Below are 24,702 nucleotides of genomic sequence, written 5' to 3'. Positions count from 1 at the left end.
CCGACACAGGGATCAATAGCTTAGACACATTCCAAAGCCCCAGCCTGCCCCATGCAGCTGCAGGAAGGGCAGCACCCCCATCCCCAGATCCCATTCAGTGTGATCCGTAAATCTCCAAGGGATCATCCTGTCTGCTAGTGGACTCTGTCACTCCTCCGTCTCCTCATCCCCAAGGGAAATGCACACAAAGTGGCCGCTGGCCCAGCTGCCTCCCAAGGGCTATTCAGAACTCTACCTGCAGCTTCTCAGGTCTTTAGGAACAGCTGGGAGAGAAACAGGATGCTGAGAAGCAGCCCAGGTGTAGCTGGTCCACCCAGGCAACTCTGCTTCTGTGCTTAACCGAACCACAAAACAGCCGAAGAAGGGGGACAAGGCAGAGCCTGGCACCTGTCATAACCAGGGCTTCTCAACCTTGCCACAGTTCTAAGCAGATAATTCTTGTTGTGGGAGAATGTCCTGTGCGTAGTAGGATGTTGCACAGCACCCTGGATTTCTATCTGCTAGATGCCAACAGTATGCTGCTGCTGTGACAACTCAGAATATGTCTGCATTGCTAAATGTCCACCTGGGGCAAAATCACGCAGGCTGAGAACTGCAGGTATGTAAACCACCTGTGTCTCTAAGACCACACAGAGTGGGCCCTCGAACCCACCGTGCCCACAGCAATGTTGGCATTGATTATCCTGGGCAACTAATTACTCTCCAAATCTTTAGCATCCTATCTTCTTTGAAAATTAAAAAAACCTGTAGTAAAATTTAGCTTGTTAGAACTTATTCATTTTTGCGTAACTGAAACTTTGTGCCCACAGATGAATGAGTTCTAGAGGTCTGCTGTACCACATTGAACCTGAGGTCAGCAGTGCCGTGTTGTGTATTTAAAGACGTGTTGGGACGGCAGAGCGCATGCTAAGTATTCTTACCAAAATAAAATCGAAGAAAAATTAGCTCATTAGCCAAGTGAAGACTGGAGAAGACCCTGCAGGACAGAAACTTTCCAAGGAGCTGGGGCTGGAGCTCAGTGGTTGAGTGCTGGCCTGCCTTGGGCCTCAGCTCCCCGAGTTGTTCAAGTCAGTCTCAGTCACACCAAGCACGCTCACTTCCAACCCCAGAGAACACTGCGGGGGCTTGCGCAGTGCCGCATGGACTCAGGTTGAAGATAGAATGAGATGCCGTTATGTGGGTGGCTTTGACACGTATGACAGGACCCACGGTGAGGTACTAAGTAACGCCATGCTGAGACACTGAGTAGCCCAAAGGTGAGGTACTGGGTCATCCAAAGTCATACTGGGCACCCCAAAGTGAGAGATTGGTCTAACACTCTTCAGACAGTTCATAGAGTGAAGTCTAGTGCACAAACGATTGGGACTTTCAGGTTGAACTGGGCCTACTGTGTCAAAGACTAGGAGGTACGGATCTAATATGTTCATATATATATATTAGTGATAGGTGGATACAGTGTCTTTATTTTGCTTTATGTGGTGCTGAGAATCGAACCCAGTGCCTCACTCATGCTAGGCGTGTGCTCTACCTCTGAGCCACGACCCCAGCCCCGGATCTAATAAATTCTGAAGAGTTCTCGGGGCCTCCATGAGCCTCCAAGAGGGTGATTGTGGACCCTGAGTGGCCGTGGGACTTGTGGGACCATGGAAGCCCTTGACGCTCACACCCCTTACTCCTCTGGCTGCCCAACACTGACACAGTGACTATTAGGACCTCTGACCCAAGGGGGAGGAAACTGCTCCCTCCTGCTCCACCAAGGCACAGACCACAGGTGTGAACCCAGAGACCACACCTGCTCAGCCCTGGTCCTCAGAGGATGCCCCTGTGTTATCCCCCCACACCCTTCCTGAAACCCTTAAAAGGAAAACTGAGAGTCCTCCTAATTAAAATGATCAGCCTCAGGGCTCCTGTCTTAGTCCCTTCTAGCTGCTGTAACAAACAACACCAACTAGATGCTCATCAAAAGCAGAAAACAGTCGCCCACAGTTCTAAAGGCAGCGAGTCCAAGAGTTCAGGGAGGGGCCGTTCCTGGTTCATGGTTGGTGCCTTTTAGCTGTGTCTTCACACGGTGGTAGGGGCGACCAGACTCCCTCAGGTCCCTGTGTGAAGGACACTAATCCTGGTCACGTGGTCTCTCCCTCATAACCCAATCACCTCCCACACCATCACACTGGGAGTTGGGATTAACCATGATTTTTTTTTTTTAAAGAGAGAGAGAGGGAGAGAGAGAGAGAATTTTTAATATTTATTTTTTAGTTCTCGGCGGACACAACATCTTTGTTGGTATGTGGTGCTGAGGATCGAACCTGGGCCGCACGCATGCCAGGCGAGCGCGCTACCGCTTGAGCCACATCCCCAGCCCCTTAACCATGAGTTTTGAGGGAATGCAAACTCAGTAGATGCTCCGCACCGGCTTGTTGGGAATCGACGCAGAGGAAAGCTCCCCTCTGCTGGCCGACCTCTGCACACGGTGCCTCTTGAGCCGTCATGTTGATACTGAAGGGTTACAAGAATGATCACAAGGCTGAGATCCTGAGAAGAAGGTCCCCTACGTGGGCCATTTGCCACAGGGAGGAAAGAGCCTCCAAGAGGAGTCCACAGCTGGTCGGAGGCCACTTCTCGGGCAAGCCGTTTAAAGGCTTTTGATGACCTAATGACTTGTTAAGTCGCACATTTCCATTGCTGCACTCTCTGTCCTTCTCTCCCTCTCCGTGCCCATAAAGCTGTCTGGCCGTCTCTCTTATACTTTCAAACTTGCATGGTTTGGATTCCCTGGGCTGTCTGAAATACGGGTCCTTTGAGTAAAATCCTTCGACCTCCATTCCCAGTTATGTTTTAAACTTGAGACCAGACCTTCTGGTTCCAAACTGCCCCATCAGTGTGAAATGCTATCTTGTTGGTTTTATGACTCTGCTGTTTGGTTTGATTGCATTAGATTATCAAGCAAAAACACACTGGAGTTCAAGTCTTGACATCTTTCCTTGCAGAATGCTTCTCATGTATTATTTGGATGCCTGTGTGCGTCCAATTATACATGTTTCCAATATTTCTGTAAACTTTCTCCCAAAAAAAGTCAGTTGGGATATGCTTTCATGTTCCTGTCTCACATTTGTTCATTAAAAAAATGCTGCGTGTAGTTGGGGATGGTGGCGGCACGTGCCTGTCATCCCAGGGACTGTGGAGGTTGAAGCAGGAGGATAGCAAGTTTGAGGCCAGTCTCAGCAACTTCGTGAGACTCTGTCTCACAAAGGCCAGACCCTTCCTGAAATCCCTAAAAGGAGAACAGAGAGTCCTCCTAATTAAAATGATTAGCTCAAGGGTAGAATGCCCTTAGTTTCAACCCCCAGCATCCTTTAAAATGCTGTGTGTAAGAGAGTCTGAAGCTTATAAATAAGATCTTTGTAATTAAAGTCAGTGACAGTGATAGTCTCACCGTAGCAGTGTCATCTGGCACTGGGACATCTCATGGAAGGTGAAAATGAAATCCCCAGTTATTCTTGCTGCATAACAATTCACCCCAATCCTTTGAGGGTTTAAAACTTCAATCGCTTTGTCGTGTTCATGGTTTCTGTGGGTTCTAGCATTTGGATGGGAATGGCAGGGTGGCTTTCTCTACCCTGTCATGTCCAGGCCTCAGCTGAGAGGACCTGTAGGCTGAGGATGATTTGAAAGCAGGGCCAGGGCCACCGGAGACGTGTCTGCTTGTGTGTTTGGCAGTTGATGCTGGCTGTGGTCTGGAACCTCACCTACACGGGCCTCCCCCATGGGTTTGTAGCTTGGGCTTCCTCACAGCATGGCAGCTGGGTTCTGAGCGTGAGCTCATGGCTACTCTAGATCCATCCAACAATAATAAAACTGTTTCCACTGGGTTGAAACCATGGAGGCTGTTACAAAGGTCTCCCTGGCACACTTAGCCAGGGGAGCACCAAAGTACTGTCTAAGGAGGTGAGAGGTGAGGAGATAGTGTTACCTATTTAGAAAATGCAATTTGCCATGTTATCAAAGCTTCCCTCTTAGCTGTGTGTCTGTCACTGTTTGCTGGAGTTGAGGTAGAGTATTTAGTGTCTGATTGATTACAGTTCCTCTGTCTTAGTACTTCTTCATGAAGTGGGAAAATACATTCTATTGTGTGTGTTCTCCCCGGGGAGCCTTGCTTTCCAGCATCCACCCGTGATCTAGCCTGGGGCAGTGCCAGACATGCCCATGCAGGACTCTGCAGAGGACAAATAGGGAGGCCTGGCCTCGTCAGTGCTGCCCACCCACACACTGGGCAGAGCCCTGCGCTTAGTCCCCTCTTTTTTCAAATGAATTAAACAACCAGTTTCTTAATGTCAGGGATGTGAACTGCATTGAGAATCTGCTGAAGGTCATGTGTCCTCACCACTCCCAACTTGACGATCCCACGGCTTGTGCTCCCTCAGAGACAGTGTCGTCGTCACAATCACCTCGTAGAGGTCCATAGAAAGCCTGGGGTCTCTTCAGGGTTTGTTAGAAAGACCAGGATCACTTGGTCTCTGACAGCCCGGCTTAACTGGAAGGTCCAAATGTTGTACGTTTTATACGCTATTGTATGAAGTCACAGAACCAAGGTCACAAAGGGAGTGGACCCCGGAATCCCTTCTGCCTCGCCCAGAGTGGCCGAGGAGCGTCCCAGTGGGGTCAGGCAGCAGCTGTCGCTCGGATATTTTCACTGGACATGGAGGCTTGGACCCCACATCCCGGGTGCCTTCCGACCCTGTCCTCTGTTAGGAGGAGGAGGAGGAGGAAGCAGCATTCCTGTGGGAGGACATGGAGACCATGCTAGCCCTGTCCTGGCCTCACTCCCCTGCTTGGCCCCTGCATCCCCTGGACTCTCCTAACCACTCACCTGGGACGAGGACCAAGGACACTCTTACTTTCAGCCTCCGTCGGCTGGGGCTGGCAGAAGGGAGCCCCTGGGGACACCTTTTGGTGGTTCTGTTGGTACGATTTCTGTGTTAAAAGACTTTAAGTGAAGCTGCAGATGAAAGAGCAAGAGCTCATCTGAGACGCTGGATTAGAAATGCTCCTACCAAAAGCAGAACTGAAGAGCCACTCCTGTTAGTGGCTTCAGGCAGGGACACCCCAACAGGACTGAGGGACGGGGGTTCTGAGGAGCACGTCCACCTGGGTGCTGGCCGAAGAGCCCATTAGCTGATCAGACCTGAAATTCCCAGTGGGGAGTGACAGGGTGCCAGTCCCTTCGGCAAGGCCCAGCCAGTGGGTGCACCCCAAGTCTCAGGGTTCCAGGCCCTGTGTGGTCACCAGACTCACCAGGGCAGCTGACAGCAGTGCACCCGGTGCCTTTCACCCTGCACACTGAGTTGGCACAACACATGGAAAGACGACATGTTAATTGTGCCACGCTTTTCAGTGTTCCTTCTTATCAGTCAGAGACTGGTGTGTCACTTCAGGTTCAGAGCTTCGGAGACATTTTCAGTAATGGGTCCAGACTGGGCTGCTTTGGGGGTTCCGAGAACATTCTGAGCCCTAGAGGTTTCCAGCAGACCAGAGACAAGTAGCCGACTCTTCCGTCCTGTTCACCTCATCCTTACAGGTTGATTGAATTCGATATCACAGGGCTCAGGATGTTGTGAGACCCTGGATTTCAACCTCAGCACCTCAAAAAAAAAATGTAAGGAAGATAAAATTAAAGTTTAACAAGATAAACTAGACATGCTGTAATTCCTCTGATGAGGCTTGCACTAACAGGAAATGAGGGCTGACTGAGGTGCCAGATGCATGGGCGAAGAGCTCTGGCATGGGTCACTTGTGACCTAAGTCTCAGGGGACCTGTCTTGAGAGTGGATTGTGCACCAGGCACTTTGCCACGGGCCATGTGGTGCTGGGCGCACAGGGCTCAGAAATCTCCCTGCCACACTGTGAAAGCTACTCTCGCAATGTTCTCCTGAAGCAGGCCGGGAAGGGGGGTGCTAGCCCGGGTCAGAGGCGGGTGAGTGACTGGCCAGCCTGCTGTTGCCCTGGCACAGAACCACTGCTAGAGTTTTGGAATCGTCCGTGTAAACACCCCGGTGCCCGCCCGTGAACTGACTTATGAGAAAATCTGAACAGTGCGTTAGAGGGGTGTCCTCCATTTGCTGAATGCCTGCTACCAATTGGATATGGGTTGAGAATGTACCCCCAAAGCCTCCTGGGCTGGAAGCGTGGTCCCAGTGTAGCAATGCTGAACTGACGGGATCTTTAAGAGGTGAGGCCTAGAGGAAGATGGTTAGGTCACTGGGGATGCTGCCCTCAGAAGGAATCAGTACAGTCTTTGAGAGATCCTAGCTAACTCCCATGAGATCAAGCCATGAAAAGGAGCAAGCCTGGCCTTTGGATTTCCCTTGCTTTTTATCTTGGCACACGACTTCTCCCTCATACACAAACTTTCACCCTGATGCCGTCTGCCATGTAGTGAGGCAGAACTATCTGATGGGGCCAGCTGATCCTTCAGCCTCCCACACTGGAAGCTAAATAAACATCTTTTCTTTATACATTTCCCAGCCTCAGGTATTTTGTGACAGCAACACAAAATGGCAATGCCATCCTGGGACTCATGCACTGTCTTATTTAGTTCTCAGGGCAACACAACAGAACCATAGTTAAAATTTGGATTCAACAAGTCCTGGGTTTAACTTCAGATTGTGCCACTTTCTAGTTGAGTAGCCTGTATCTATCATTTACCACCTCAGAGCCACCTTTTGTTCTGTAGGGTTTTTTTTTTTAAGAATAAAAATGAGTAATAAGAATTGTAATTCATTCCGATGTCATATAGAAATTTTTTTTAAAAAAAGAATAAAACGAGGTAATGCATGAGTAAGACTTAGTATAGCATCTGGCTTCTAGGAAGCCTTCCTTCTAAATAGAATTCTTATATTTAGATGTGCGTGTGATCCATTTTACATGTGAGGGAGTTAAGGCTAAGGACAGATGAGTCACCTGTTCAAGATGGGCCAACTAATAAGTGACAGGGACACCCAGCTCCAACTGTCCTCCAAGCTGGCACAGGGTCCTGGGCTTCTCACACGCCAACGTGATGCAGGTGTTTATCTTCCTGAGGCTCCTCAGACCTCTCCTGCCCTCAGGGGCTGCTTCCTGCCGTGCTGGACTTGACTGACCATCCCACCCGCTCCCATGAGTCGCAGCCCAGATGAGGGGGAGTTGGGATTCCTGCTCTTCCTCCCCCTAGTTCTGAGTGAGCCTGCTGTTCCCGTGGTGAAGTGTGTGGCTCTGCTGGGAAGGACAGATGCTGGGAAGGACAGATCCGTTCAAAGTGCCCAGTGCAGAGCCACAGGCAGAAGGGCGCCTGCAAAGACTTCACCTCTGACAAAAGCCAGAAAAGCCACGCGAAGCGGTGGGCAGCTCTTCCACTTGAAATAGAAGATGGAGAAAGCACAGTCAGATCGTCTCTCTCTGCTGCCTCCCATGCCTCACTGTTTTTATGAGCTAGCCTTTTTCATCTTCTGTCTTTTGCCATGCGGTATTTTTGAAGATGCGTTTTAATGTTTAAAATACCCAATAGCTCAGTGCCCAATCCTTCTGTCTCTTTTAATTAGCTTGTTAACTTCTTCCTCTTTGTTCATTATGGATCTTCTATCCCTCTGCCCTCTCGGAGGATGCATTGTATATTTATATTGTTATAAGCCTTTCTCTGTGATTCCAGAACCTTTCTCCATTAAAATTTTAGCAGGGCATAGCTTTTAATCGCCCTTTCCCCATCTTTGATGGGAAGATTTCCAAACATAAAATAATAATCAAAAAGCTTCCAAGTATAACTTGCTGCCTGAGGGCCAGACTCAACAAAGATAAGGATTCCATGTTTCCCTCAACCCTTGTTTCTTTCTTTTGAATATCTCAAAGCTTCTTAAAGCCCCGGGCATTGTTTGTCTTGCCAAGTTTACGGGCAGCAGGCTTCTGCCCAGGTTTCTGTCTTACCAGCTGTTTCCTCACTATGCAGTTGGGGGTCATTCTCATAGGTATTGGAGACTACAAGGTGCTCCTTTCTCGGAACCAGGGCTTCCTACAGGCCTCTGCCATCTGCCACCTGCCCTTTCCGACAGCTTATAGATTGAGGTGGCATGGAGAATTATTTGACCCTCTTTCTAAACTCATTTTGCTTCCTTAGTACTGACTGCTGAGTTGGCCGAGATACTGATGTTATTTAATAGGTTGCTGTAGAGACTGAGAATTGGGATGGGTTTTGACACAATGGCAAAGCTAGAAACAATGGAGATGGGCATGTGGGCACAGCCAGTTTTTGTGGCCGCCACCGGTGTACAATCAGTCTGGCATTCTGTAAATTGAGATTCTTCCAGGTGACTAGGACTAAGCTTTGCAAAGCAAGCCCACTTCTGCCTGTTTCTCACCATCTATATCTGGACTGACGTTTGGTTTGTTCCCAGCCAATGCAAACTGATTTTAAACATTGCCCTACACACAAAGGAATTAAGATGGCAAATCTGTTGGAGAGAAATAGTGCCCTGGCCCTTTAGCACTAGCTAATAAAGAAAGCAACTCAGGAGTGCAGAACAATGGTGGAGCACTCACCAGACATTCTCGAGGCTCTGGGGTTGATCTCCAGAACCACCAAAACTTTTGTATGTAATATAATAGATGATGTATTCTTTAAATGCCAGGCGTGGTGGCACATATCTGTAATTGTAGCTACTCAGGAGGCTGACACAGAAGAATCACAAGTTTGAGGCCAGCCTCAGCAACTTAGTGAGACCCGTTTCAGGAAAATAAAGAAAAAAAAATGAATTGAATGAAATAACAGTATCCCTAAAAAGGTTAATGTTGCTTTTAAAAAATGAACTTCTGTTCCCGTCATTGACGGGATCTTTAAGAGGTGAGGCCTAGAGGAGGATGGTTAGGTCACTGCGGATGCTGCCCTCAGAAGGAATCAGTACAGTCTTTGAGAGATCCTAGCTAACTCCCATGAGATCAAGCCATGAAAAGGAGCAAGCCTGGCCTTTGGATTTCCCTTGCTTTTTATCTTGGCCCATGACTTCTCCCTCGTACACAAACTTTCTTTATGATTTCATACGGTTTTCCATAACTTCTGATTGATCTTTGACTAACAGTAGATGTTCATTTAAGTCTCAAATTTCTCTTTCCTTTTGCCGAGTTTTTGTGCTACTATTCTCTAAAACATAAGGTTCTTAGGTAAGCGCCTATCTTAATCATAACAAATTTTACTATACCATTTGCGTACCTGAAAGTCTTCCTCTAATGTGTGCAATATGAATGGGCACCTTCACGGTTTTTTTTTGCTTTTTGCATTGCTGAGGCTTGAGCCCAGGACCACTCAGATGAGAGGCGAGTGCTCGACCACGGAGCCACACCCCCAGTCCCCAGATCTCTTTTAAATATGAGTCCAGATGGTGATGGTTTGAAAGTAGAGCATAACTTGATTTCATAGTGTGTGTGTGTGTGTGTGTGTAAGTGTGAGCAGTGTGCACACAAGGCTCGTGTGATGGTGTCCTGTGGCAATGTGGAAGGAGGGATGCTTTCAGCTCCAGATCTTGACAACTGGAGCTTCTGGCCACCTCTCCTGCCTGCCATCCTCAGCCCTGCCCCGTCCTGCCGCCCACTAGCACCTGGCCAGACAGTTGGGCTCCCCTAGCCGGGCTGATTGGACCTTGGCATTGTGGTGGTCATTGGGATGAGAGTGATCTGCCCCCAGGGGAGAGGAGTGTCTGCGATGATGGAGACACAGCTCTGCTGGGAACACCAGCGGGTGAAGCAGCAACCCCCAGAATGTGAGAGGCACACAGAATTCTCGTCCCACTCAGCTCATGAAAGTCATTAATTTATTCCCCATCCCAGCAAATCCACCTTTTTAAACATAAACTCTTAGCTCAGAACATCCTGCGAAGCCAGTTAGCTCCTGCAGTGTTGACCCCCAAACGGATCTGTCAGCCTGCTGGACACATGAAGAGTGGTCCTGGGCTGATTCTTCCCTGCGTCACAACCCCCAAGGAAGTGCTTGGAACCTCCCTATTCCGTGAATTCCACAAGCAGGATGGTTGCTATCATGCGGATCCTGCAGCCATCCATGATAACTGGACGCCTAAGGCCTCAGCAGAATTCCATTCTAGAAGGCAAACATATTTTCCATTCTGAATATTTTCCAGTCTGATGCAAATTAAGAGAATAATCAGTCATATTTAATCCTGGAAGTCTGAGATAGGAAAATCACCTATCACATTTGCCAGCCCGCCCCTTTCCTAAACACCCCACTAAGGCTGGACTGTACCACAGTGCTCTCAGAGCCTGGTCTCCTCCCAGCTCACCTGCACGCACCATCGAGGCCGGCGTGGCCTGTGGCAGCCTGTGAGCAAGCATTGTGCCCTAAGCCTGTTCTCTGCTCTGGCACCATGAGAGCCCTCACTGCTGTGCCCAGTTCATTAGGCAAATGCGAATTGAGCACCTGCTGTGTGCCAGCACAGCATCGGGCCCTGGGTGCTGGGTAAACAAGATGAACACAGCCTTACCCCTCCAGAGGTTGGAAGGGATGGGTAGCAGCCTCGCCTGCTCTCAGGGGAGAGGAAATAGAGGTGGTCGGGAAAAGTCTGGGGGCGGTGCAGCAGGTCATCTGCCCACTGCCAGGCCTCTGACCTGCCTTGCTGGGAGTGAGGAGGGCCATATCCTCAGAGTGAGCCATGTGCTACACACCCACACATCCTGGACCTGTCCTCTTCCTATGGACCAGGGATACCCAGCCTTGGCACGATTGATGTTTGGGGCCACACAACAGTCACGGGAACTACCCACTGTGTTTCAAGATATTTAGGAGCATTCTGGCCCACTGGATGTCAGAGGTACCCCTGGATGTGATAACCCAAAATTTCTTCAGACCTGTCCCCTGGGGGCAAGATCACCCCTGTGCATGGCCTTGTCCCCAGCCTAGCCAGCCCCCCTTACTGCAGTTCCCAAAGTGTGTTCCTGGGAATACTGCTGACTCCAAAAGGATCCTGTGGAGACAGAGTTGGTGCTACATTTCCCCTTGAGCCACCAGCACGGTAATGCTCCAGCCAGACCTGTGTCTATCAGGCTGAAGGTTTTCTTCCCCATTTATTCTCCTAACGGTCTCCCTCCAGGGCCTAGCACAATGCACAGCACATTAAGGCAATGTTCCTGGGGGCGACTGGGGATGAGGGGAGATAGGCCATGGGGCTGGAGCACTGGGGGCTCAGTGTTCCAGGCCCCCGCCAACACTGATGCTGGTAGGAAGGATGGAGGCAGATGTCCTAAATACCATCCATGATGAGGGCAGGCCGGCTCAGGGGAGCCTCGGGCCCAGTGAGGAGGGCCTGGGTACGGAGCAGCAGCTGACTCGGGTCATGTTAGGATGTCCCTCTCTCCCAAGCAGCTGGGGCCTCTGTGGCCACCATGACCAGGCGCTATGAGCAGCTGCTCCCGATGACAGTCTTCTACCATGAGACCATGAGCAGCCGCTGAGTGCCCAGAACTTAAAATCACTGAGTTGTCTATGCCATAACCATGTACATTTAACGAAAATCGCAGACATCGTCTGGTGCAGCCTGGCCCGCCTTCCTGTAGGGCCCAGCTCCCGCACACCACAGGGTGGGGCTTTGACCATGGGGGCTTCCAGCCCAGAGAGCGAACAAACCCGGGACACTCTGACCTGCAGATGCCACATGGAGCAACTTGACAGCACAGGCAGTCGGGCAGCCATAGCCACTTTATCCAGGCAACCAGGCTGTTGGTGTCTGCTGAGCCAGAGTCTGGGTACCAGAGGAAGGACTCATTCCTGCTACAGTGGGACACGCCAAAGCTTAAGGTCATTGTTTTCGTCAGCTTTTTCACTGCTGTGACTTAAGACTGGACCAGACCGACTGTAGAGGAGTAAAGGTGTATTTAGCGGCTGGCAGTTTCAGAGGTCTCCATCCATAGACCGCAGGCTCTATTCCTCAGGGCTCAAGTGAGGCAGGACATCATGGCAGAAGAGTGTGGCGGAGGGAAACAGCTCACGTGACGATCAGGAAGCAGACAGCGGTCTCCCATTGTCAGATACAGATATGTATACCCCATGGCCACGTCCCCAGTGAACCACTTCCTGCAGCCACACCCCACCTGCCTCCAGTTTCCCCTCAGTGAACCCCATCAGGGACTGCTTCCCTAACTATGTCACGGTTATAACCCAGTCGTCTCTTTCCCAAACCTTCTGGCATCGTCTCACATGTGAGCTTTTGGGGACCCCACCTCTAAACCATGATAGTTACATATCTCTCTAGAGACGTGCATGTTTAAAAAGGCTTCAGCACCACTAGCTCTCCCCACTAGCAGCCTTCGGCCTGCGTGGTGAGGAAGGTAGGAAGAGCAAGTCTCCCATCTGTCCACCTCGGGGTCCAGTGAGCCCCGTGGTCGAAGCAGACTCTCCAGGGGCCATGGTGACGCAGTCAGTGATGGGGCTTCAGACTTCTGCATGTAAAAGCTCCTCTGTGTGGAGTCTGTGTTTCTCTCTGTTTCTCCCCAGAGCTCCTGTGTCAATAGCAGGAATGTTCAGAGGTGAAGGGACCAGATCACGAGAGCCATGACCTCACCAGTTCATCCCAGTTTGAGTGGACGGACTGGTGGTGACTGTGGGCAGGTGGGGCGAGGCTGGAGGAGGGGGTCCCGGGGGGCGGGTGCCCTGGAAGGGTGCATCTTCCCGTGGCCCTTCCCCTTCCTCTCCTTGCCTGGCCGGCATGAGGGCAGCAGCCATTCTGCACAGTGGTCTCCCTCACCTTCAGCCCAAGCAATGCAGGCAGCTGACCATGGGCTGAACCTCTGAAATCATGAGCTACAATAAAATTCCCTCCTTTAAGTCGCTCTGGTCAGATATCTTGGTCACAGCGATGAAGACCTCACACCCTCACACACACGTGCACACTCACATCCCCACACACCCCTCAGCACTCCCTCCTGGGTGCTCTATCAGCCATTTTATGCAAAGGACAGTTTCTAGAAAATGCTGCCTGGGGTTTCCAAATGGAGCACAGACCTTAGCTGGTCCCCAGGGTGTGAGGGAGTTGTGTCAAGAAGCCCAACTTGGAATAAGTAACCCCTCGGGTAGGCTGCACAGCCCTGCAGTTTTCTTTCAAAAAGTTGTGTGACATTAGCAAGACCTGACACAGGGACTCTTTGGGGGCTCTTGTTAGAAGAGCCAGGCCCCACCATGACCCCTGCTTCATGTGAAGCCCCACCAGAAATGTTTTCAGAAAGCAAATAATGCTATCGGCTGGTTCCTCTGACTCAGCCCATGACGTCTCCCGGCTGGGCCAGGGCCTTGCAGTGGGGAGGGGACTTATGTGTCAGAATGGCCACCAGGCAGCGTCTTCCCCAGGGAATGGCCCCAACTCGCCCCAGAGCTGCATGGTCCGTCTGGGACACTTTCTTCCAAGTTTTAAGAAAAGAAGCACAAGGAGCCTCCAGTCTCAGCTTTTGTTTCCTTCCTCTAACCAGCTTCACAAGATGATCTGTAAAGTTCCAAGTAGGATCGTACTTCTCTAGGAGCGTTAACCCGCTTGGCTTCAAACTTGTGTCTCTCCAGAAAGAGAAGAAGAGTGGGCTGCTGAAACTTCTAGCGGGGGCATCCACCAAGAAGAAACCGCGCTCCCCGCCATCCGTCTCTCCAACCCACGACCCTCAGATGGCTTTGGACACCTCACTCCAGGGCGCCACGGGCCCCGAAGTCTCCTCGCTGTCCATCCATGGCAGGGCAGGCTCCTGCCCCATAGAGAGCGAGATGCAGGGAGCCATGGGGCTGGAGCCACTGCACAGGAAAGCCGGCTCCTTGGATCTGAACTTCTCCTTGTCCCCTTCCCGGCAAGCGTCTCTTTCCATGGCTGCCATCCGTCCCGAGCCCAAGCCATTGCCTAGAGAGAGGTAAGGGGGAGTGTGGGCTGGCAGCATGTGTGGCCATGCTTCGGGGTGGAACCCCAAGGTCTGGAGGCTCATTTGGGGAGCAGGGACATTTGGGGCTTCCCTGAGGACTGAGATGACCATATGTGCAATGAGGATAGCAAGAAGATGTTTTCCTCGCTCAGATCCTACACGTTGGGATGCTGCTTAAGTAATAAAACTGTGAACCATCTCCTAGGAAAGCAATCTTGGCATTTCTGCTAAAGTACTGCTGCTCAGTCATGCTAGCACCACAGCCCAAAAGGCAGCCACCATCCTAGCACCTGTGGACCTCTGAGACTGCCACTTCCAGCCAGGGGCTAGATAAGTTTCCTTCTAGACCAAGGAAGGCATATACATTTTCTGTCAAGGGCCGCATAGTAAAAAAACTGTAGACGTGGTGGACCTTACAGTGTCTGTGGCAACCCGTCACTCTACCTGTTCAGTAGGAAGGCTGCCACCGGCCAGATGTGCACAAATAGTCAGGTGTTTCAGAAAGCTCTGTGTAAGGACACTGAAATTTAAGTGTCCTACAACTTTCTCATGTTTTGAAATCTGCTTTGGATTTCCTTTTCCACCATATCAAAATGAGCGACGTTCTTGGCTCTCAGTGCTGTAGGCCGTAAGCCACGTCACAGACGTCTAGATGGTGCCTTTGAGCCGTGCCTCTGGGAGCACCAACGGGGCCGCAGCAAGGGTCAGCGTCTCCACGAGGCCGAGGAGGGGAAGCATGGCGCCACGTCACGACCTACTATTAGAGCAGCCGTCAGTAGCAGGCTGAGGTCAACTGAACATTCTGCGCAGATGTGATGCTCAGAACGTCCCAGAGTCAGGCGGGTCGCTGGCTGGGGACACCAGGGTGGTCAGGCGTTGCAGGATATGTGTATCCGCCAGCATTTCCCAGTGCCTTCTGTGTGCTGTAATCTTCCTTACCAATCCCGTGAATCCAGCCTCCCCGTTTTATAGAAGAGAGAATTGAGGTTTCTTGAAAGGCTGGATCACTTGCTCAAGGTCACTCCGACGGGTTAGTGGCTTAACCAAAGCTTCAGCTTAGGGCTTTCTGACCGCAGAGTCCAGCCTCTGAACAGCCTTACTCTGTGGGGTGCAGAGACAGCAGCCCCCTTCAGAGGATGCTCACTGCTCCTACAAAGGGACCGTGACATCCTTAGCTTGAGAATAGTGTGGAGCGAGTCACAGGCCTGACGAGTCCTCCAGAATCCAGGAGCACTGCCCTGTCCACCCAAGGAGCAGCTGTGTTCCCTCTTCATACAACAGTGCTGTGCAGGGAACTGTCTTCCCCAGGGTGTCCCGGGACCGTCAAGTGATGGAGGTCACACTGCCCGCCACACCATGAAAACACGTAACATAATGATACACACTCCCCATGTGAACACACCACACACACCTCGCACACACACCACACCATACACTCATGCATACCAAACACATAACTTACAAATACACAGGCACACCAAACACAGGCTCACAAAACACGTACACACACTCTGCTCACACACATACACTCACACAAAATGCACACGAACTCGGGAACACATACACAAATACATCCCCACACACACACCTTGCCCTCTCCCACTTCCCTTCCCAGGGCAGCCTCCTCCAGCTTGGGGCAGCTCCTCCTTGTCAGAGTCTCCCTCCCTCCATGGCCAACACCAACGGCCTTGTGAATTCTGAACATGGGTCCCAGGGTCTCATCGCAGCTTACAGAGCGGGTCTTTGGGCTTGTCAGAAAGACAGGCTTCTACATCCTTCATAGCTGTTCTTGTCTCTCCCCTGGGTACCTGCTCCCTGCACCTCTAAGTCTATCTTCAAAGACGTGACTTCCAGACTCCTCCATAAGAGATCTTGAAAGACTCTGTTCTAAAAAATCATGGGAGTCTCTGATTAACTAGCAGATTCAGACAGTCACTGCCGGATTCTGAGAATATTCGGTCTAATCAGGGGGTTATTATACCTAAAGACTCTGGGCACGCTCCTTGACCCCCAGCACTCTGCAGAGCTCATTAAAGAGCAGTGTTTGCAGAATAACAGCCTGACACCAAACTGCAGATGGGCCCCAGGAATGTCCCCTCAACCTCAACCTGGGCAGCCACAGGCCACCTGGTGTCCACGGAGCCTGGACAGGCTGTGACTACGGACATGCTGGCTCTTCAGGCTGAGACAGCTCCAGTCCAGACAGCATTTGGAATCTGGCCCCGCAGGCTTGTGCAGAAAACTCACTTGGCAGGGGTGGGGGTTATGGCCCGGCAGTAGAGCGCTCGCCTTACACATGCAAGGCCCTGGGCTCAATCCTCAGCACCATGTATAAATAAATAAAATAAAGTTAAAAACATTTTAAAAATAGACCTCATTTTGCAGCATGTTTTGGAAGAGGGAGCCGGTGGGATGCAGCTGCAAGAGTCTCTGCCCACCAGGGTCCTGCTGCCTGGCTCCCACCACAGATACTCATGGCAGGACGGAGGCGTGCCAGGTGGAATACGGCAGGAGGGCATGGGGGGCAGTCAGAGTCCAGGTGTCCATCCTGCAGTGCTGAGGCAGTGGCTGAGCTCCACGCACAGCAGTGTCCTTCTGGCATCTTTTGTGAAACTCCTGTGTGCAGGTTCCCCCACCCCCACCCCAAGTCTCGACCATTGCTCTCCTGAGGATCTGGGAAGACGGTGGGGGCTTCCCAGTGCTCCGAGAGGAGGGAAGTTGAGGTCAAAAGTGCCGAAAAGGGCAGTGGCACATGCTGGTCATCCCAGAGGCTTGGGAGGCTGAGGCAGGAGGATCCTGGGTTCAAAGCCAGCCTCAACAACTTAGCAAGGCCCTAAGCAACTCAGTGAGGGCCTATCTCTAAATCAAAGGGGGGCAGGTGCTGGAACACAGTGGTTGAGTGCCCCTGGGTTCAATCCCCCAGTACCAAAAAAAAAAAAAAAAAGAAGTATTGCAAAGGGAGCCCCGAGGGAGGCCACTCAGGAGAGTCCCCCTGGGCCAGCTCGGGTAAACCTGCCACATCAGCCGGCCGACGACGCCTACCGACCAGGCCTGTCTGAGCCACACCCCCAGACTACTGTGTAAATCAAAGGACTGGTTACCGATCCATCCCAAGGGGATCATCTTCAGGCCACCTAAACATATTTTTTTCCTGTGGACCAGGTGCTGAAGAAGCCAAATTTGAAAGTTATTTGGGGAACAGATTGTGGGGGTGTGGTTGTGGGATGTGAATCTCACCGGGTACCAGGTTGAAACTCTCCTCCTCTCTATTTCCTGTTGGGATGCTTTCAGTTTATGATGGGTTTACTGAGGAGTGACACCACGATAAGCTGAGGAGCCTCTGTGATGCACCACAGTTCAGTGTCCAGGGTATAGGTGCATTTTTTTGGTCATTTCTAAGCAGGACATTGTTCCATGACCACCTGGTGCCACCGCTCAGAGGCCCACTTGTCCTCACCCACGTTGAAGCCAATGCTCTGAAGAGGCCACCCTAGGGAGGGCCACCCTGTGACCCCTGTTGTCAGGTCGGGAAGCAGATGACACTCGATAAAGTCGGGACACCCCAAACTCACACATGGCGCTAATTGCACTAGTAATAAGAATTCCTCCCGATTTTGTCTGTTTGGATTCCTGAGCCCTGTGAGTGCATATTGGCTGTGGTTGGCAAACCTTATTCACACTCAGTAGGGCAGAGTCTTTCTCTGATTTATGAAGCCATGGTCGTGACATCAGAGTAGCTGTCATCCTCCACTGCTTACATGGCCCTTTGTGTCCATAACAGTCGATTACTTTCATGCAGCAGGGAGAAGAGCTCAGAGTCTTGGAATGATCTGGACAGAAACGTTAAACACTCGTCTCATATAAATCCAGCTCACATCCATCTGGGCTCATTAAGTCATTGAATTGCTCAGAAGCACCAAATCACTTCTCTCCAACAAATTACATTTTTAAAGTCGCTTGTTTGTTCCACATCTGGCTGTTGAGGCAAAAGCCAAAACTGGCGTTCAGAGTCTGAGAAATCGTCTTGCCCTTTGCCTTTCTCTCCTTGGGGAAGAGAGAGAAGGATCAGGTGTTCAGAGGGGAAGTGGAGGATGGCAGGAAGCCACAGGTAGGACAGCCCCGTCCTGGTGGACACACGCAGCCTCTGTGCTGGTGGGGTGGGGACCCGAAGGTCTGTGCGCCTGCTGTCTGATTTCACAGGATGCTGGCTGCACCCCAGGGGCCATCTGTCCTCCTAGACACTGGTCTGGGAGGAGATGGGAGGCGCTCTACTTCCTTTCCTCCTCCACTCTCCAGAGAACCAGCGTCTGGCTTGCCCTCAGACAGCAGTGGGAACGGGTCCAGTCCAGCTGCACCTGCAGCCATCCCAAAGCACAGAGAGTTGGCCAGTCTGACTCAGCACGGGGACCTGGAGCCTGGCTAGCCCTGCTGCCTCTGAATAGCAGCACTCACCCCCAGCCAGCCTGGCCTCCTGCTTTTGCCTGCCTGAAGCAAGTTGGAGGCAGGTGCTGTAGGCTGTGAGCTCTCTGGGGCTGGGCCTAGGGCTTTTGGTCTGTGCCCCGTCTTCCAGCCCAGTAACACCACCAGCTTCCCCCGAACCATGGCTTCTCAGGCCCAGCCAGACCCGTGCACTGTGAGCAGGTTGGTTTGGGAAGGGTGGAATCCTCCTTCCAACTTGTGTGCTCTCCGTGCCCTGATTCTAAGGCACCTGCATGCGAATATTTTCTTCCATAATTGTTTAAAATCCACATTCTTTAGCCCCATTTTATCAAGCAGATCCAGTGGAGGCCTAGGAATCTGCCTCAAGGGCTCTTGAAATCCATGAGCCACAATTGCTGGCTTAGGGGCTCTTTTTTTGCTTTGTAAGGTCCCAACTTTTCTAAGACCAGGACCTACCAGGCCTAGAGACTCCAGATGCTGAGCACCTCAAGGACTCCTCGAGGTAGCCATCGATGTGGATGAGGCAGGTCCCCTTCGGGTCCCACTGTGTGGCTGTGGGTGATGGGGCAGGGCGGAAGGGGCAGGCCCCAGGGAGCAGGCCTTCCCAGCTGGCTGGCCAGGAAGATGAAGGGAAAAGGACTGCCTATTTCTCCCACACCACCCCCTAGCCAGTAGACTAGGACCTTGGTCCCAGCCTGGCCAGGATGGGAGGGGACAGCACGTCCTCAACGGTGCAGAGACGGCACAGCCATTGACTAGGCAGTTACTCGCAGTGCTCCTATTCCAGGTACAGGATGCAGCAGGGAGCAGGTGCCACCACGGGGCTTGCTGCCCAGGGGCCAGACAGACAGAAAATAAACAAGCAAACAGGTAACCAGGCCTGTCGAAGGTAGTGAGCAGGGCAGGACGGTCTTGGCCATGATAGGGAGAGCACTGGAGGCAAAGGGAACTCCGAATGCAGGAGCCTGAGGTCGGTGCACCTGCTGCACCCAGGGCCAGCAGAGCTGAGCTCGGAGGATGCTGAGCTGCACACAGGCACCGAGGATGTCCAGACACAGAGCCCTTTCTCAGTTTGTGCTTCTATCTGCGAGAGATGGGAAGTGGGAACACTCAGCAGAGGAGGGCCAGAATCTGCCAGTGCTGTCTTTCCTGTGTCTGGTATAAGGGAAGGCCAGTATGGATGACCATAAGGCCAGGGGGGCCTACAGGAAGGCCACCTAGCACGTCCTTGGTATGTGTCCCTCAGGCAGCCCCAGCCCTTGGAGATGGGTACTCAGCACCTTCTCCCTGCCGGGCCTAGGCGCTGCCGACTGGCTCAGTGTCACCTCAGTAAAATGACAGCTATAATAACCTTCAGGTTCTTATAGCAGAGAGAGAACAGCTGTACCCTGGCTGCCATAAAAACCCATTCCTTTAGGATTTGGATTTGGACCAGAGGTCCCAGCACCCCAGTCTGCTCTGGATGCAGTGTTCTTCCAGCTCTGGCTGCACAACTGTTACCTGCCCTAAGTGTAGAGGGTGCAGAGGCCCAGCCAGACACTGGGCACACGTGCCCCAGACACTGGACACATGTGCCCCTGCAAAGCTTCCTCAGTCACTAGAGGTCCACCTTGCCACAAGGGACAACAGGGGTTTCCCTGGCATTTGTATTCCCTTGGCAATACTTTAGAAGCAGGGGAGCATGGCAGCCCCTCAGCCTTGCTCCTCTTCCTTGGACAGACTTTAAGCAGCAATGTGATATACTTCTGCCTTAGGGAAAGGAATTCACCATGAACTGAATTCTGATTCACATCTAAGTGAGTGAGCATTTCAAAGGAAAATGAGGGGTTAAGGAGGAGTAGGGGCTCCAGAGTGTCAAAGGAGTGGAAATTGACAGAACGAGAAAGTGGGTGTTAGATCCGTGTGGAACCAACTGGGTTGGTAACTGGAGTAAGGTTGGACTCCCAGCCTCCCAGAGACTGAGGCTCAGGCCTTATCCTCAAGCATTGTTGGAACAAATGTGAATTCTTCTGGCACCTTGAGACTTCTTAGGTAGGTACCTTAAGAAGAGTTGGGTCCACACTAGTGATTCAGCCTTGAGCTGTTAGAAACGGTCAGTGTTTGTCCAAGACTTTATAGACCAGGGTGAAACCTGACAGAGAAGAGGGCTCCAAGGAGCCTGGCTGGGGTTTGGTGAAGGAGAGAGTCTGTCGGGGCTGTAGCTAAGGGCTTGTCGGTTTTGCCTGGTGCAGACCCTGGGACTCGAGGTCCTTGGCAAGGTACTGGCCAGAGGGTCAGACCCTGGTCTCACATCTGGGGAGCACCTGCCTCAGCCCAGAGGCTGCAGGGCTGCATCTGGTCAGAGCTCCAGCCTACGGCAAGCCGTCCATCTCCATGCACCCAGAGGCACAGAGGGAAGGCTTCTGATCCTGGTTCTGTTTCATCTTACGTTGGTCTGAAAACAGAGACTCTGAGAGGCCTCGGAGGCTGCAGAGAGGGAGCAGCCTAGTCCTTGTAGAAATAAGGTGTGGGGAAACGGAGTTCTGGGTGATGTTGGTGACGTGGCCTCAGCGAGCTGAAGCGCTAAGGCAACACGATTTTATGATTCTGAAGCACATTTAGAAAAATGACCGTGGGAACAAGACCGTGTTCCAGTCACATTTTGCACCTCATATGAGCCACAACCACCTGAGACCTAGTGGTACAGGTGAGGGGCCCTGCTTCTTAGACGAAGAAACTGACACTTGAACAAGTTGGGGACATGAGCCTGAGTCACAGAGTCAGAACAGGGCTGAGGACAAAGCCAAGGCTCTGCCCTTCCTCGGTCCCACCAGCTCTCCCAGGAAGGCACAGTGGCTCTGCTCCGCCAGGGCAGAGGGAGAGTGTGAAGTGACCGGGTGCTGCTGGGACAAACAAGAAGGGACATTCCAGCTGGTCTTAGATCTGTGTCCAAGAAGACACAAAGGGAAATTTCTTAAAAAAAAAAAAAAAATTTAAATGGGAAAGAATTTTGGGAAAAAAAAAAGATAAATAGAAATTTGTAAAGTGGGAAAAGTTGTCCCAAACTGCAAGATTTACCCCCAGGGGAGGAAGAAAGTCGTGGGCTGGTCTGGCTGGCAGGCAGGGTTGGGGGTACTGAGGCAGCAAGCCTGTCTCCCAGCTCACCTGCTGCGCCATCTGTCCCCAGGTACCGCGTGGTGGTCTCCTACCCGCCGCAGAGCGAGGCGGAGATAGAGCTGAAGGAAGGTGACATTGTCTTCGTCCACAAGAAGCGCGAGGACGGCTGGTACAAGGGGACCCTGCAGCGCAACGGCCGCACCGGCCTCTTCCCGGGCAGCTTCGTGGAGAGCTTCTGAGGACCCCGGCTCCAGCTCCGCTGACCCTCCGCTGACCAGGGGGCGGCGCCCCGGGAAGCTCCGCCCAGGAGCAGAGGGAGCCGCAGCCGCCCAGGGTCCCAGGTCCTCTCCCAGGCACCGGGCAGGGACACCTGGATCGGGGTGGGGTCTGGAGGTGTGGAGGCCAGGCCTTCACCCAGAAGCCCAACGCAGTGCGCCCTCCGGGCTGTTCGAGGGAGAGCTGCGCCCTGGGAGTAGACTGTAAGGGAAGAGACCACGTGGGCAGGTCCACGCCTCGCCCTCCAAGGGGGCCACAGCGCTACTGGCCACCTATGCAAGTTTGGAGCTGCCAGAGGCCACGGGGCTGGGCAGGTGGGCTGGGGCCAGAAGCGCTGGGGAGTGTCTCTCCGGGCTGCCCTGGGCATCGCCCCTCTCTATACCTCAGTCACCTGCCGTGGAGCCCCTCATGGGCACCAGGGATGTGGGGGGCTCCCCTGAGACCCTGGGAACCCCTGCAGCCTGCCGCACAGCTCCTGCCGGGCACTGGAACAGAATCCCTGTGGCTTTGTCTCCTGCCAGGATTGTCAGCGACACCTTTTGTTTCCCAGCCGCTGTCCCTCTGCGTTGCTTCTTTGTTACATCTTTTTAACGCACAGCCGTTAGACTTTCTATATTTCTAATAGGTCAGACATTGCCTATTTTTCATACATCTGGTGCTGCCTTTTTGTAAAACTAGTAATGACTTGGGTGAGCTTGAAAGGAAAAAGTGTCTGAGGCGACATCAAAGGGCAGGGCTTTTATATTTACCATATGAATATTGGAGCCCACTGAGAATCCCCTGTCCTCAACATCAGAGCGCTGGCCAGTGCTCCCTGGGATGAGAGCCGGCCGCCGAGGTGGTTGGAGGGAGTTGGAAACAGCCAATTTCTTTAAATCCTTACCAAAACCCCAGGCTCTGTCTAGACAGCGATGATTATGATTCAAGGACTGGAAATGTGTCTAGGAGGGTTACTCTAATTGCCCTTTCGTGTGGCGGCAAAAGAACATGCGGGTTGACCCCTGCCTAGGGAGGCAGAGGCTTTTTAAAAATTTCCTTATGAGAGAATGACTGCAATTAGCATTCTCAAAACATGATCTTTTTTTGTTATCAAAATTTGCAGCTCAGATCACCACCTTGCAAAGGTTCAAAGGCTCTCTCTCTCTCTCTCTCTCTCTCTCTCTCTCTCTCTCTCTCTCTCTCATTTTTGAAAAATAAACAACTCTTCCCATATCGGGCCTTGCAGAGCTTCCGCTGCTAGAGAGCAGAGCTAAAGTGAGAACAGGGCTGTGGTGCGTGCTGCATACTTGCAGGGCCCAGGAATACCGGGAAGAGAGAGAAGGAGCAAGAGTGGCTTTTCCCCGGGACCTCCCCCAAGTGACATCAACGGATATGTCTTCCTTAGTGTAACAGCCCCTGCCCAACAAAAGTGACCTGAGGAGCCCTGTCACAGACAGTTTTGTCCTTGAGACTTACCTCAGGAATATATTTTTATCATCTCAAAGTCGTAATGCGGAACCCTGCTCTCTCCAAACACCACTCAGCCTGACGTCAGGCTGAATAATTAGCCTGTGGTAGTGGACGTTGTCAGTGGTTTTCAGGGATGCAGCGCACATTCCAGAAATGCATTCGCTTGCCTGGCGTAAAGACTTTGAAATGAAGACCACTTATTTTCAGAGTTCCTATTTGGGGACATGACTTGGCTGTGTATAACTGCCAGGTGGCTTCCGCACTGGGGGAACCACATCTAGAAAATGGCTCTTTCTCTCCCTCCGGATGATAATAGAATTAATGGACTTGAGAAATTTGTTCTGACTCAAAGACAAAATCTAGTTTACACACTGGGTTAGTGACAACCAGAAGGGATCTAGTCATCATCATTGCCAAATTAGTTGCCCACCGTGCACAAAAAAAAATCTTGTGCATGTTTAAATTCATGCTGTCACCAAAGAGATTAACACCCTGGGTGAGAAACATTCTCCAGCAGAACCAGAATTAACTTGAGTCTCCAGGTAAAAAATAGTCTTTTTTTTTTCCTTTTTGCTAAAGAGGGCAGCTACCAAGCAACAGTTACTAACTGGGGCTTACTTTCCTCTCCCAGTCTCTGCCCACACGGTGCTCATGGTGGGAATGTGCTCCCCTACTTAGCGATTTTGAGTGGGGATTCAGCCCACCCGGCCGAGCACCCCCACCTCATGTAGAGAGCTGGGGCAGGTATTTAGGTGTCTTTGGAGGACATTGGCCCCTTTCATGGCAGGGTCAGGGATGAGGATTGGACCCACCTTGGGAAGGAGAACGATGCTGTGGGCCCACCAACCCCAGGGCTTGCTGTCAGGTGGGCGGAGCTCCTGGAGGGGGCACTGGGCTGCCAGAGAGTGGGAGAGATACACAACCGGCCCCATGTGTTGTCTGACTGTCTTCAACATATCCAGGTCCTTCGGCCTTCTTAACCATGCAGGAGCAGAAGTAGCCCTTCCCTGCAGGCCTTCTTGCCCCCCAGGACAGATGTTTCCGTGATGAAGATGAAACCAGCACTTTGTCCTGAACCCCCGTACCCCATCCTGGCCCCACGATGTCCACTCCTAATTGTGCAGTGGCATCTGGCAGCCTAGGTGACTCTGGTTGAGGAGCACATTAGGGTCCACAGCTTTGACTGAGCAAGGTCAGCAGACTCCTAGGAGATAGGACAGCCTGGCCCCCCAGAGTGTCAAGGGCATGAGGGAGAGAGACAGGATGGTAGGCAGCGGGGCCTGAATGCCAGGCTGAACACCCTGAGACCAGCTCAGCCAACCAACTGGGAAACCCTTTGTACTTTGCACAGTTCACACGCGCACACACACACACACACACACACACACGCACGCATAGTGTTTCTGTTATACACAATGTCAGCGTGTGATTTTGGAAGAATTGACAGTAGTGACAAACTATGATGCCTGTGTTTCTGAGTCTTTAAATAAAAATGAACATGGAGAGGCCTGTGTCTGGATG

The 24,702-nt window shown here is 51.9% G+C and overlaps 1 protein-coding gene across 3 annotated transcripts in view; it reads left to right on the top strand.

Moving 5' to 3' along the window:
* The window catches only part of Sh3rf3 (SH3 domain containing ring finger 3), a 329,875-nt gene extending 305,191 nt beyond the window's left edge, over window positions 1-24,684 (top strand). For all 3 annotated transcript variants that reach the window (XM_078028833.1, XM_078028832.1, XM_078028831.1), the window contains 2 exons: window positions 13,577-13,911; window positions 21,527-24,684. In XM_078028833.1, coding sequence (XP_077884959.1) covers window positions 13,577-13,911; window positions 21,527-21,695 — 504 coding nt within the window. In that variant the 3' untranslated portion in view covers window positions 21,696-24,684. The remainder of the gene's footprint in view (window positions 1-13,576; window positions 13,912-21,526) is intronic.
* Window positions 24,685-24,702: the final 18 nt, after the last annotated feature.

Source organism: Ictidomys tridecemlineatus, chromosome 12 (assembly GCF_052094955.1).
Source record: "Ictidomys tridecemlineatus isolate mIctTri1 chromosome 12, mIctTri1.hap1, whole genome shotgun sequence".
Lineage (NCBI taxonomy): Eukaryota > Metazoa > Chordata > Mammalia > Rodentia > Sciuridae > Ictidomys > Ictidomys tridecemlineatus.
The sequence above is the reverse complement of the archived record's forward strand: the minus strand, read 5'-3'. Positions and strand labels throughout refer to the sequence as shown.